The 14,432-nt window shown below is 42.8% G+C and overlaps 2 protein-coding genes across 8 annotated transcripts in view; one reads left to right on the forward strand and one right to left on the reverse strand.

The window, feature by feature from the left end:
- The first annotated feature begins 173 nt into the window (after window positions 1–173).
- fgf18a (fibroblast growth factor 18a) overlaps window positions 174–14,432 on the forward strand; it is a 62,323-nt gene continuing 48,064 nt past the window's right edge. For 6 of the 7 annotated variants that reach the window (XM_053878307.1, XM_053878305.1, XM_053878312.1 and 3 more), the window contains exons 1-4: window positions 174–296; window positions 888–1,065; window positions 2,232–2,328; window positions 6,075–6,162. The gene's annotated coding sequence lies outside the window, so the exon portion shown is untranslated. The remainder of the gene's footprint in view (window positions 297–887; window positions 1,066–2,231; window positions 2,329–6,074; window positions 6,163–14,432) is intronic. The other variant, XM_053878306.1, reaches the window with a different exon arrangement.
- Window positions 7,237–14,382, reverse strand: si:ch73-233f7.1 (uncharacterized protein LOC100537710 homolog). The gene is made up of 4 exons (XM_053878304.1): window positions 11,576–14,382; window positions 8,754–8,812; window positions 8,552–8,679; window positions 7,237–8,169 (listed from the first exon to the last, which is right to left on the reverse strand). Exons 1-4 carry the CDS (start codon window positions 14,096–14,098, stop codon window positions 7,865–7,867), a joined length of 3,015 nt encoding a protein of 1,004 aa, XP_053734279.1. The 5' UTR covers window positions 14,099–14,382; the 3' UTR covers window positions 7,237–7,864.

Consider the following 14,432-nt stretch of genomic DNA (forward strand, 5'->3'; position numbering starts at 1 on the left):
TTCAAATTCATAATCTATAACTCAGTTTTCACGACTTCATTTTCTTTAATGCATTTATTCCCCACATAGTCGTTTAGCTCAGTGTTGATCAGCGAGTGCATCACGTGTGAGGCGTGATGAGCGAGGAGTGGGCGGTGCTATCATTCATCGCGCACGGCTGCGCGGAGAGCATCGTCGGCGGTCTCCAGGTACATTATTGTAACTATTCCGGACCTGTGTGAGAGGTTTTCCTGTCATTGTGTCTTTGAAAGTCCCCCTGTCACCCTTGGCAAAGCAATGGAACCTTTCTTGAAAACGTACGTATTTTGAATGGAGTTCTGCTCGCTTACGCAAAGCTAGTTAGCATGTGCAGCTAACACTGAAGTTCCTACGTCCTCTCTGTTTCGTTCGGATGTGTTGGTTGTTGTGCCTGTATATGTTAAAGTAAAGTAAATGTAACAATTAATGTTTTGTGTTTCATTTATTATCCACCACTATCCCCCTAATTTCCTTCCATCATTTCCCTGACGGTGGTCGCCGTTGTTCATCGCATTTGTTTGGAATTTGAAAGTTGAATGTAGGTGCTATGAGGGATGGGGATTCTTGGAGTATCTCTGCTGTTTTAATGCAGTTGACATTCTAATTCGAGATGAAAGTGCTTTGTGAAATAGTTATTTATTCTTAGACAAAACATGTACAACATGCAAACCCAAATTTTGCATTGAAAACCACATATACACATGGCACTGAAGGGATTTTTATTGGCATTGTTGCCCAACCTATATGAATGTATACATTAGCTGACACTTAATGGCGCTATCTAAAGACACACTTACTCAAAAAACTTAGATAAGCTTAAGTTCCGTCACATTCATTTGTCCTTCAATGATTTGATTCATTTTTCACAGCTCAGCTGATGTTGGGTTCCAGGTGTAGCAGCCACAGCGAAGAGCCCCAGACTTTCCTCTCCTAAGCGACGTCATGCAGTTCTTCTGGTGGAATATTGAAGCATTCCCTTTTGCACTGAGCTTCTACCACACTGGAACGCTTCTCCACTATTGTAGAAACCCACTGAGAGATGGTCCGGTCTGTACTGATGATTCTTGGATTTAATTGACATCTTTCTCACTTGACCCAAAGAGTCACCATAAGAGCTTGACACAGCAACAGGAACGTTGGCTTGCTGCTTAAAAATCACAATACATACAATACACATGGACTTTGTAGACCCCTAAGTCACTTTTAACTGAGCGAGCCTGAAAATGTAAACATAGCGATTTCTAAATGTAAACACTGCCACGATAGTGCACAGACTTGTGGCACTTAAGGCAGTACTTAACTAATGTTTTGTAATTATTTTAGCAACCGTAGCCATCTTTCCCATGCCACGGCACAGCTTGATCCAAACCGCACTTTTTTCAACTTCAAAATAAAGGTCTTGTAAATACCAGTTAAATACTGAAAACAATGAATGACACAAACACAGTCTTCAACACAACACAACTACAACTCGTACTATCAACAGAAATAAGGTAATTTACAACTAGTCTTTTCCAGGATATAGTCGTTTCAAACCTACAACCTGTTTCTGCTGGATTCTACTGTCTACAGGGTTCAGTTTTGACAACTCTTATCTGAGACATTGTTGGGGTCAACAAACTTTAAACCCTGATTTTTTGACCTTGTTGCTGGGGAGCATGTCTCCACAACAATGTGGAAAGAAATACTATGTTTTGTAGCCTTTTGTGTGGCTGCACTCTTGTGAATCCTGCTGAACGCACAAGTTGTTCCTTCAAGAGCTGGGGTGGTGCAGGCTTTTGATCCAACCAGTCAAGAACATTTACTGTCGTCAAAACCCGGACCACCCCTGCCCTTTAAGGACTGGTTTGAGGACCCCTGGTGTGTAATTTGTAGTTGGTCTTGGATATTTTACTGTCGGACTCCATGAAACCAAACCACATCCATTTACAATGGAAGGACAAGCACTTCCTGTTGAATGGCTGCTGCTGGCATGCTCAGTTGGATATGGTCAGAAGTACAAAACCTGTTTGTCACTGGGGTTTTTTGGTACTTTTTAAATGCTTAAATGTATTCACTTCCTTTTTCATGTTTTTCATGTTATCTAAACATTTTCTGCTTTATTTCCTGCGATTATTGTTCCACATATTCATTGTTCAATTTAATTTTTAATTTAATTTTCTCTCATTGTGTTTTGAACTTATCTCGACTTTTTTTCCCCTTTCCATTGACAGGTGCTGTGGGCCCTGACAGTACCTGCTAGGTGGTCTTCGCTCTCCTGATTTGGTGTCTCAGACTTCCTTTCTCCGCTTGTTGATGCCTTCTGCCCTGGTAAGACTTTGTACTTCTTCTCGTTACTCCCTAAATGTTTTTGCGGGTGTTCGTAGTGAAATGTCTGTCTTGTGTCGGGGTTGCATAATAATATTATTTAATGTAATCACAATTATTAAACACGATTTTTCATGGTACTTGGGAAAACGTCTTACAAACAAATATTAAGGATACACTGAATTGAAAATTTGAGGCTGAAAGTGAATAAAATACATAATGTTTTATACTGAATAATATCCAATATCCAATGTGGTTAAGTTTATATATATTTTATATATATATATACATATACACTCCCGTATATATATATATATATATATATATATGTCATTCGATTAAACTGACAGCACTAATTAATTAATCGAATTAATCGCATCTGCTAAAGGTCTCCTGATAAATAATTTGAGTTCTAGGATATTAAAAAAATTGTAGTGCATGACTAGTCAATTGAGTACAGTAAGAAGAGAAGATTTGAAATCCAATTTTTTATTGGTGAACTGTGCTTCATGAATGAAATCCAAAAGTAAAGGTCAAGCACATCCGCAAACCAGTTAGGCCAGGTGTATTATTCAAGGATGTAAAACAAATACAGCAGTAGAGTGAAATAAATAAAATAAAGCTGTCTTCAAAAATGTAAAACAGCAATACAGTGAAATAAATAAAACAATTTGCGGTGTAATTAATTAATCGAATTAATGCGTTAAAATGGCAGGACTAATACATTTATGTTATCTCTAGGCTCGAGTTGCAGGCTTTATGACATCAAGACCTTCCTAAACGGTTTCCAGCTGGTGCAGAACACAGTTGCCGATCTGCTGACCGACACAAAATGACCTGTATCCTCATTTATAAAACTGTGCACAGGAGAGTGCACTACACTGCACGCAGGATACATAGGACATTCACACTCACAAATGCATCCAGATTTATAAAAGAGTGCAAACATGCGTCCTACTGTACTTCTCTTTCGGAGTATCAAGATGTAAGACCGATGTAAGACAGATCTAAGGTGCAAGACCATGCTTTACCTCATCCAAATTATGCTTATACTGTATATACACGGTCACTCCCAAATTAATATTCAAACTGTGACATGGAGTCGCTCCTGAGAGATGTGGTGACAGAGACAGAGGGGGACACTGATGTACCAGAAGCACCGGACGAAGGTTATGTAATGGTCATGTGTGGATGTAAACGTCATTCAGTCATTCACTTTATTTAAAATCCAACGATATTCTGCTTTGTGGTTCGGATGTTGCAGTGGCTCTTAATGTGGTAGCCGAGGAGATGCTGGACATCAATGTGCTGATAGACATCAGTGAAGCGGCATAACAACTTCTGAATTAAATTGTAAAAAGTTTCAAAGTTCCCTCACTTTGTAATGTCGTAAATGTTGCCTTGTCATCTATATGTTGCCTCCCTGCCTTCCCAACACTGGCACTGGGTAGCAGCAGCAGCAGCATTTGGTCCAAACATTTGGGGAGAATTGACCATCGAGTCTCACACACATCACGATGGTGGGGTTTCTGTGTTGGGACTCGGGGGCAGTGACTGTCTAACTTATTGATGATGAATTAATTTCATAGTTTCATAATAATGTTTGTGCGTGTGGATTCCGTGGGGCATAGATGCAATGTAATATGTTGTGAAATGTGGAAGTAATTTAATCTGAAACACATTTTTATTTGATCCTTCTGCTGTCTTTTCTTCTACAAGGTTTTGAGCTGCAGGGTCTAAGTTAGATTTTCATGCATACCACAACATACATACGAGGAGGCGTACTTTTGTGCACTGCCTGCCACTGAAAGTGCTTCTGTGAAGAATCTTACTTGGTGACTGGTATAGCTGTGTTGCTGCCCCCTCGCTGTGGATAGACGGCATTTCAGTACAGATCTGAAGCTTTTAAATCACGGCTATAAACACGTCTAGTCATGTTGGCTTCGAACACATAGTTTAAAATGTGTGGATCTAATGTTGTGACATTTAGTTTGATGATTAGATTTGGTCTGAGACAAACGGCATCATCTAGTCAATCTAAAGCTTGGTCTGAACTGAATCATTCTGTTTTGTTGGTGCGGCCTGTTTTGTTTTTGCTAAAATATGTTGAGAATTTATATTTTTTTATTTGTTTTAAGAAAAAAACATTGAAGCGTAATTTTGAGTTTCAGTACCAAAACTTGATTAGAATCCATTGCACTAATCACAATAAATATTTATTCATCACGTAACTCTGTTTTTTGAAAGTTCAAATAAATAATACTTTCTCAATGTGAAATACCTTCACCCTCGCCTTTCACTCCTGAGCATGACATGGTGAGTTGAAGTTAATATATACCCGTTATCACACGTCATGCATACGTCATCTACTAAATAATGATAATCATAATAACAGTCATAAAATGGTTCTTCAAAACAGCCAAAATTATCTGTAAAGCTAAAATACTAATATGTTGCCATATACTCATCAATCAATCATTTAGATTGATTGGCTCATTCATTTTTATAATTATGATCGGCAGTATGATTTGCTCCAGTTTAACATTGAAACATGTTAAATTCTGACGTAAATGTGACGCGAATGGAGGCGGAGGAATCTCTACCAATAGCATAAAAGAAAATGGACTCGGACTTCAAGTGAACGCTTGTTTATTCTGCGGACGAGTGCGTCCTCTAGTGGTCGTTATGGAGAACTGCGTTTCTTCACTGACACCCGATGTTTCTATGATCTGTACGTTGAAAATCACTTACGGTTAAGGTTAGAAAAAGAAATGCTTATAGCTCATGTTAATGTTGTTTTATATTATTATGTGATGTTGATGTCAAACAACAGCTTTATTCGTTGCTCTTATACAGTGCGTGTATGTGTTTTGTTTTTCTTTTTATTTTATTTTATCTTCTTTATTTTACATATATCTAAAGGGAGGACATGAAACTGGTCTGTTAAAATGTATTTCATATTTATTTATATAATCTTTTCTTCTTCCGTTTTACACCTCTCCATTATTTCATAGTTTTGTGATTTGTTCTAGGCTTTATGTTGCTTTTGTGTAATTTTCATAATCTAATACTTGTCAAGGTCTTTGTTGTGCAGTCTTTTTTTAAACTGCTTTTGAGCAAGACACTTCTAAAAGAATAACATTTATTAGACTCAATTATCAAAGTTAGTTGGCAGAACGTTTCTTACTCAATGATGCCATCTGCCGGTGATAAGTCAACCACACTATCCACTATGTCATTTATATTTGTGTTATAAATTTAACGCTGAGCGTTTTTTTTTCATGTGAAGGAAAACGTGTTGAATTATATTATGTCTTCTTAGTAACATTTTAATGATGTGTGTCTCTTTATGTTCAATATTCTCTTTAAAAAAAGTATAGCTTTATGACTTGAGTTGCAGGCAAGTGCGCCCTCCTGTGTACAGATCAAAAATTGCCATGATCACTATCACACAGGATTTCAGCACCATGACAATGGACAGTTCCTTTTCTCGGTCAGCGATGAGGCTGTAGGTCATTCGAGGACTATGTTGAGTGCAGTTGAAGCCATGACGTGAAGCTTAGTGTGAAATGTCGTCTTCTTCTCATGACAATCAGCCAGGTAAAAATAAGGTTAGCAGCTCGTGGCTGAAGTCATTCCTTTTCAACTGTGTGAATCGTGACTAACACGTGACTTTTCTTTACGTTTGATGGTCCTGAAATAACTTCTTCCTTTCGTTGTTCTTGATCCACGATCTACTTCTATTTCAGGAACGGAGCTCATCACATTCTACCTCCAGCTGACCCACATACCAAAGTGTCTTCAGACGTCCCTGTGGATCGTCTAACCCTGCAGAAGGTTGGTGGTATCCCCTCTCTGCTCTCCGAGGATGCTTTATTAATTAAATCATTTCCAATCTGAGCCATATAACGACCTAATTACCTCACCTATTTCTGGACAGTTTTTATCTTGTGAATTTATTGCCTGGGAAGAAAGTTGTAAAAGGGCACGGGGAGAAAATCTGTTGCCCTCCAGCGCACAGCCAGGTGTGGCATTTGAAAATGACACCCCCAACCCCGCTCTGCACTCCAGTTCATAATCTTAATTAAAGTGATATTTCGGGAGAGGATGCTCTGTTTGTTCAGTTAATGAACCTCAGTATTCTCTGAGGGCACATGGTAATCCAAGTGCTCCGATTAGCATATGTTAGCATTTTACTATGTTTATTCCTCCTCCGGAAAACAGCTTACAAGGGCAAAAAGCTTTCGTACTTGATATGAGTGGAACTTTTCTTTCAACAAATACAACTGGCTAATGATGAAGCTCTTGGCACTGAAGATCAACATGTTTCATGCATACAGAATTGTCTTTACTTTCTATTACTGAACATGGAAATTCTCATTACTGCTTGTCATGTTTGCCAACATGAGCTGTATATATGGATGATTTTCACTTTTCCTACCATTACAATTAAAAACTTTAAAAGTGCTCAGAGGACAGACCTCTGCCTACCATACATTGATAACCAAAAAGGTAGCTTAATTATTTTGATTTTTTTTTTCAATTATTTATTTTCATTGTATGTCTTTCTGGTTCATACAGCAGTGCTAAATGTGTGGATCTAATGGAACATGAAACTACGTATTTGTGTTTTTTTTAATATCTAGGTTTAGCTTGAGTTGTATGTTACTCGGTTACTAGGTTGTTACATTGCTTTCAGAACAGCATCTGCTTCCAGTCCTGGAATAGTTTCAGCAGCAAAGTAGAGTGTCCATCTGGTACAGTAAGAGGATGATTTCGTTCCACTGCCATTACGACGTGTCTCCTCCCAGATTTTCAGGTGTTGAGATTGACAGTTCTGGTCCATAATATTGTAAAGAAAATGCACTTTCAGTTAATGTTTGAAAGAAAATCGAAGAAACTGTGTAGCATATGAAAAAATATTTATTTCTCTAAACGAATACAGTACACATATAACCCATTTGACAGTTTGCTGCCTGTGTGTCTTGCATATACATGATGATGATGATGATGATGACATATTCACATGAGCTCTGTTCGGTTATTAAGACATTTATTTAGAAAAGAAAAAAGGCAAACGTAAAAAATATGAATCCAAGTTTTTTAAATGTAAATGTATGTGCCTTTTTTGATTGTCTGGAAATTAACAGAAAAACCTAATTAATAAAAAAAAAATAAAAATTTTAGTTGGTCTGTTTAACTTTTGGTCTGGTCATCTGTCGACACATTATCGTGTCTAGAATACATGTTTTTGATTGTGGGAAGGGAATGTCTGTTTGTTCCATTAAATGGAAGTTCTGAGATGTGATTAAATAGTTGCAGCACAGAAGCTTTCAGCCCATGTAGGTAGAACTTGGATAATGAAAGGAACAAGAATGGACTCATTTATTACATTAAATGTCACAAGATTTCACACCGCAACTTTAAAAGTCAAGTTTTCACACCGCTGTGATCTTATCACCGCTGGTGTGACCAACGGGCCGTCCATGATTCTTTTACAATGAACGTCCATCATCACGTATATTGTCCAACTGAAGGGTCAGTCATTGTACAGATCATTATTAATAATGGCAGCCTCCCCCTGGGGCGACATCTGAAGGCGTCGCTTTTTGCCAAAGGTGGAGAAGGAGTTGTAGACGTCCAGCTCGCTCCGCTGGACCGCAGGCCTCAGCGTACAGAAGCCTGACGGTGTCCCAGGAATGTACATGTTATGGTGGTAGTCAGGCGGCGGGTGTGGGTGAGGATGAGGAGGGATTGAAGGCTGTTGCTGTTGCGGAGGGGGTGTGCAGCGTGGAGTCCAGGGTCTAGACGAAAGTCCACTTGCCGTTGGGGACATCTTGTAGTCTGCAGGACATATCAGAGTAAGGTGTGTTGCGTGTTAAAGTAATAAACAACTCAACAACGCAACAAACTGACATCCATATTTCAATTCACTTTTCTCCACTAATCCTCCACTGGAGAAGACATGTCACAATCTGGTGTTGGGTTTGTCTCAAGGCCACTTTTGACCCGAATATGTCGGTACCATTACAAAGCGATAAAGGCAGTGACTTCCAGGACAGATAGTACATTTTATTTTGAATACGAATTTAATCATATCTCACACTGAGTAGTGCATCAACTTTTTAGAAATTCTTTAATCTATATTAACACTGATTAAGAAGTAAAGTAGATGGCTTGGTGTCTGCAGATGAATGAATGTAAGTTAATAATGTCAGCTTCTTACCTTTCATCCCTTTCATGCGTGTGCCCCAGGTCCAGTACTGTCCAGGGGTCATTGACGTGACATAGTTGTCTGGGTCAGCGTGGATCGCTTTCCGCATGAGAGTTCCATCCATGTTGATGGAGTTGTAGCTGTGAACAAAATAGGAAGTTACCACTGATGAATCTGTGATACTCTCGTGATTGGTGGGTGACATGATTCTTACCTTTTAATTGAGGAATTCTGGTTCTTGGTCAGGGACCACTCTGTATTCGGCTGTTTCAACTGCAAGAGATGATATTGTCTGTCAGTGATGCCTCCAGAAAGGTGGCACGCTGCTTAATAAATATAGACATGAAGCTGGGCAAGTGCTTTTTAAGCGGTGGATAGTGTAGATTGTCCTGAGATGAATCACTGCTGCCACCCTGTGGAGGGAGAGCAGCTCTGTTAAGAGCCCTTGCCTTCAGCTATGACTCGCCTGTCACTTAGTTTTGCTTTTATCCTCTGTGGTACGGTGGGAGGGGTGAAGGAGGGCATCCGAGTGATATTTATTCCGGCTTTGCATCTCATAGTACGGATTCCACGCTCTATTAATTCCCTTAAAGTTGTTAACAAGAGAAAAAGCCATGTAAGTGTATTATTAGAATCAGTATTCAAAATACAGTGTTTGCCAGCCACGCTACAAAAACCAATTAGAACCCCACGGGGATGAAGGGAAACATGATTTTAATCTTCAAAGGAAAACGAGCCAGGGAGAAAATTAAGAAAATTACACATGCCATTGTTTTGTGGGTTTTATGCATCGTTTTTATATTAATATTTACGCAGCGATCCTCCAGCAAGGTTTTTAATTAAAAAACCCTCATGCCTCGGTGGAAGGTTCACTCTGCTCCGTGCTACTTTTGGTTAACTGTTGACGCAGGAAAACACCTGGAGCCAGAGGCGCTGGTGCAGGCAACCGGGGGTCAAGGTTAACACGGGTTTTAAGGTTAATATAAACAGCACGGACGTGACTCAGTTGGACCCGAAAAGATGATTCACCTTGGGCCCTCTCTGGTTCTGCTGTGATGAGCAATCACGACGACCGGAATTCAAGGTCAAACATACAAAAAAAAGAAAAAAAGCCCTGTGCACCAATTTGTTTTCACTTGAATACCTTTAACCTTGAACTGCTGGAAAGCAAACGTGCATCTTTTTTTTTTTTTTTTGTCTTAATTAACGACTAATTGCTTTAAAATATACAACTAATGTGGGAAATTATTTTAAGGCATAAATTAATTTAGCTATGCAGGACAATGACTATTTTTATTCACTCATGCAATTATATATTTACTATTGTGCATGAACTGTCAATTATTTTTTTCTTAATATTTCTTCAATTTTTATTATTTAATGAATGTTGTTGTTGTTGTTATGATAACTTACATTTTTCACATTGGGTCCTTAATCGTTGCATTGAACAGTGGATTTAATTTCAACAATGTGGCACAGCGCTTGAGATTGGACTTTAAGTGTGACTAATGACCTTCAGCGTGTTGAGCATGCTCTCTGGTGGGTTGCTAGTCATGAGCAGACTCTGGTTAGGCTCGGGGCGAGTCTGGAACCTATAGAACAGGGGCTTCAGAGTGTTGCATCAGCCACACTCTTCTTTAGTTTCTTGTTGGTTCTGTGATTGCTTCACATGCACTCACATAGAACGTGATGGAGAGAAATTTGCTATTTTTATATTGTGTACTGTGCTGTTTGTTAACCTACAGCTTATGAAACATGTTAAGATACTGTACATATTTTCCATCAGTCAACAAAACAATTTGATTTGCGACTGATTTCACCGCCAACATCACTCTCGGTCACCTGCAGAAACAAGCTGATTGGTTGGGCTAATTGGAGTGCCGGCCCTGACAGCTCACTTTTGGCAGGCTGCTCACATTTCTTCATTCAGCTGTTTCCTCCTCCGATGTGACATTGACATGACACCACCGGGTGAGTAAGAAAGTCAATTAAGTATGAAGGACACTTGTTCCTCCTCATGGCCTCGAAATCCCTAGCCAGAGGTGTGTGTGTGTGTGTGTGTGACTGTGTATATGCGTGTGTGTGAGACAGTGACCGATATGACATTTCTCAGTCTGCCTGCTGGAGTCATGTATCAAAGCTCTAAATGACAACTGGGAGACAATAATGAGCAACGCACTCATATTTACGCTCGGCTGCTCCGTCTGCTGGAATTAAAAACTACTGCCTTAGACGTCCTGTCTCCTTAAATTCTCCTTTTCTTTGTCTCCTTCAGCCTTCCGCTGCTTCACACCCACCCCTGCTGATAAAAGTGACTCCACATCTCTGTCTTTCCTCGGAGAACAACGCCGATCTACAGGCGGCCCACGTCTCTGTCCAGCCATGTCCTTGCTCTGCCTCCTCTCCCCCCCCTCCTTCCTCTGTCCTTCTCTGTCTCCCCAAAACCAGCCATTTGCCATTTTTCATCAATAATGGACAGCTAGTCCCCTTGTGAATACAGCACATTGTGTCTGGTATAATGGGTCGGATGCGTTTTGCCCTTGAGGCGCAGTTAGTGAGGTTATCTGCCCTATATTGTTACTTCAATAACAATAGGCTGCGATATAAACCCCGACTGGTCTGGACTGATACAAGAATCACAATGACTGATAATCTCCTCATGTGACACCCATAACCTTGACTTTTTTTTTCAAGATTTGACACTAATATGGGTTTTATCTGACTGAACTTTGGCGAGGGTATATTGCCTCATTTCAGCTACAGAAGATTTTGAGCCCCTCATTTGATATGCACGTGCGGAGCTGTCGACGTGTCAATTAAAATGTAATTGACATCAGCTCGTTCGTCCAAATGTCAATTAGAATTGACATTTTAATAAAACTAGTCAGGTGACATTCTACCTCACGTTTATTATGAGGGGTCGGACTCAGGTTCGAGTCTGACTGACACATGACCTTCACTGTGAATGTCATCGTCTCAGCTCATCACGCAGCGAGTGCGCACATGAAAATCACGCGCGCTAACGTCGGACTGTACCTCGTTCGGCGTCGTTGCTCCGTTATTCACTGATCCACTTTGCTGCGCGTTCCAGGAGTTCTCCGTGCTCATCGCCTCGTTGTTCCGCGGCATGGTGCCGGGACTGCACGGCTTCAGGAACATAAAGTCACTTTTGGCTGACTCGGGGGTCAGGCACACTTTATAACAGTACGACTGAGACAGGCTGCTGCCGTTTGCGTTCGTCTCCATGCAGTTGGTGGGCACTTTAGCGGCGGAGGAGATCTGCAGGTTAATGTTGGATTTCTTGAAGACCTCCGGGGGCGGCTCGGGCTGAAACCCCCCGCAGCAGCAGCAGGCGAAGGGGGGGAGGTTGTACCCACTGATGGTCTCTCTGTCCTTGTAGCACTTGATCGCCGCCAGCACGATGATAGCCACCAGAAAAATTAAAGATATCGTGCTCAGTGACACGATCAGATACAGCGCGAGGTTGGAGGGGGTCTGTAGGTTGAGGGAGGGGTCTTCCAAGTCTGACAAGGACTCGGGGACTGAGTCCACCACTGTGAGGATGATGGAGACTGTGGCGGAGAGCGGCGGCTGCCCGTTATCTTTCACTAGTATCACCAGTCTTTGTCTTGTGGCGTCTTTGTCCACCAGCCGGCGGATCGTTCGGATCTCCCCGGTGTACAGAGCCACGCTGAGCAGCCCCGGGTCCGTGGCTTGCAGCACCTGGTATGACAGACGCGAGTTCTGCCCCGCGTCTGCGTCCAGTGCTGTGATTTTGGTGACCAGGTAGCCCGCGTCCACTGACCGGGGCACGACCTCTGTGGCCACGGTGCCGTTTTTGGGCAGCGGGGAAACAATAATAGGCGCGTTGTCGTTTTGGTCCAAAACAAAGACGTTGACCGTGACATTGCTGGCCAGAGGGGGGAAACCCGCGTCCTGCGCTTGGACCACGATCGGAAAGTTCCGAAGTTGCTCGTAATCGAAGGAGCGCAGTGCGTAAATGTTGCCATTGTCGGAGTTGATGGAGACATAAGTGGACACTGGCATGCCCTGGATCTGACCCTCCAGAATAGAATATGACAAATATGCGTTCTGGTTAGAATCGGGGTCGAACGCTGTTACAGTGCAGATTGAAGCGCCTGGGGCGTTATTCTCTGTCACATAGACCGTGTATGAAGGCTGGGAGAACCGCGGGGGGTTGTCGTTGATGTCGGACACTTGGACCAGGATGGTTTTTCGGGTGGACAAGGACGGGGAGCCCAGATCTTTAGCCGAAAGTGTGATGTTGTACTCGGACACAGATTCCCGGTCCAAGTGTTCACTTGTCACTAAAGTGTAGTAGTTTTTGAAAGACGTGTGCAGCTGAAACGGAACGTTGCTCGGGATTTGACAGTCAACCATCCCGTTCTCTCCCGAGTCCCGATCCATTACGCTTATAACGGCTATCACGGTGCCCGGCGCCGCGTCCTCCTGGACAGGTGTGGACACCGAAGTGAGGATGACTTCAGGTGCGTTGTCATTGACATCCAGGATGTCCACCAGCACTTTGCTGTGCACCGCCACCGCCGAGGGTCCCCTGTCTTTCGCCTGCACGTAGAGCTCATATACGCTCGCCTTTTCATAATCCACGACTCCTTTTACGCGTATTTCACCCGTGTACGGATCCACGCCGAACAATTCGCGCACTTTCAGCGGCGCGTGTCCGCTGAACGCGTAAGTCACCTCTCCATTGGAGCCTTCGTCCAGGTCCGTGGCGTTAAGCTTCAGCACCAGCGTCCCTCTCGGCGCGTTCTCGACCAGACTCGCCCGGTAGACGGAGCGGTCGAACACGGGAACGTTGTCGTTGGCGTCCAGCACTGTGATAGTTATCACCGCCGTTCCAGAGTGTTCCGGGGACCCACCGTCGAAGGCTGTTAGAATCATCTCGTGTTTTTTCTGCTGCTCTCTGTCCAGCGGTGTGTCCAAAACCAACTCCGCGAACTTGCTTCCATCGTTGCGCGTCTGGACGTTGAGGATGAAGTGCTCGTTTGCGCTCAGCTGGTAGGAGCGCAGAGAGTTGCTGCTCACGTCCTGGTCCTGTGCGCTCTCGATGGGGAAGCGGGATCCGGGCGCAGCCGACTCGGTGATGTCGATGTTAAACTCACTCCAAGGAAAACTGGGTGAATTGTCATTGACGTCCAGAATCTCCACCTCCACTCTGTACAGTTCTAGAGGATTCTCAATAACAACTTGTAAATGCAGAAAACAGCTCGGGCTTCGCTCGCACAGCTCCTCTCGGTCTATTTTCTCGTTTACAAAAAGAATCCCGTTCTCCAGGTTGACCTCTAAGTACTGCTTTTTGGCTCCTGAGACAATTCTGAAGCGACGAGCTGACAGTTTAGCGACATCCAAGCCCAAATCTTCAGCGATGTTGCCCACAAAAGCGCCGTGCTCCAACTCTTCGGGGATGGAGTATCGAATTTGCGCAAGAACCAAGTCCACCACACACGCACACAGAAGCAAGCATATCACCAGTCTAGTCACTGGCACCCAGCTGCCTCTGTGGAGTCTCTGATCCATCCCTGCGCCGCGCGTAAAGCACCTTAATCTGACATTTTTAAATGTTCAAGATTTAACAAAAAAGACCGGAAAAAGTGTAGAAAAATTCGGGGGAACTTCAGATGAGCCCCATCTGGACCGACTCGGGAGGTGTGATCACCTGTCTCTCGGCATACGCTTCACTCGCGGCGTCTGAGCTGCGAAGACTCGCACTTTGATTTTCCACTGTATTAGACACTCGGAGGAGCTGGTTGGGAGGTGTGTGTGTCCGAGGGAGAGAGAAAGAGACGGAGGCAGCGGGAGGGTCGGAGGGAGGGAGAGGAAAAGGGAGAGGAGGGGGGAGTTGTTCATCTCA

The sequence above is a fragment of the Synchiropus splendidus genome, chromosome 11 (assembly GCF_027744825.2).
Source record: "Synchiropus splendidus isolate RoL2022-P1 chromosome 11, RoL_Sspl_1.0, whole genome shotgun sequence".
Taxonomy (NCBI): Eukaryota; Metazoa; Chordata; class Actinopteri; order Syngnathiformes; family Callionymidae; genus Synchiropus; species Synchiropus splendidus.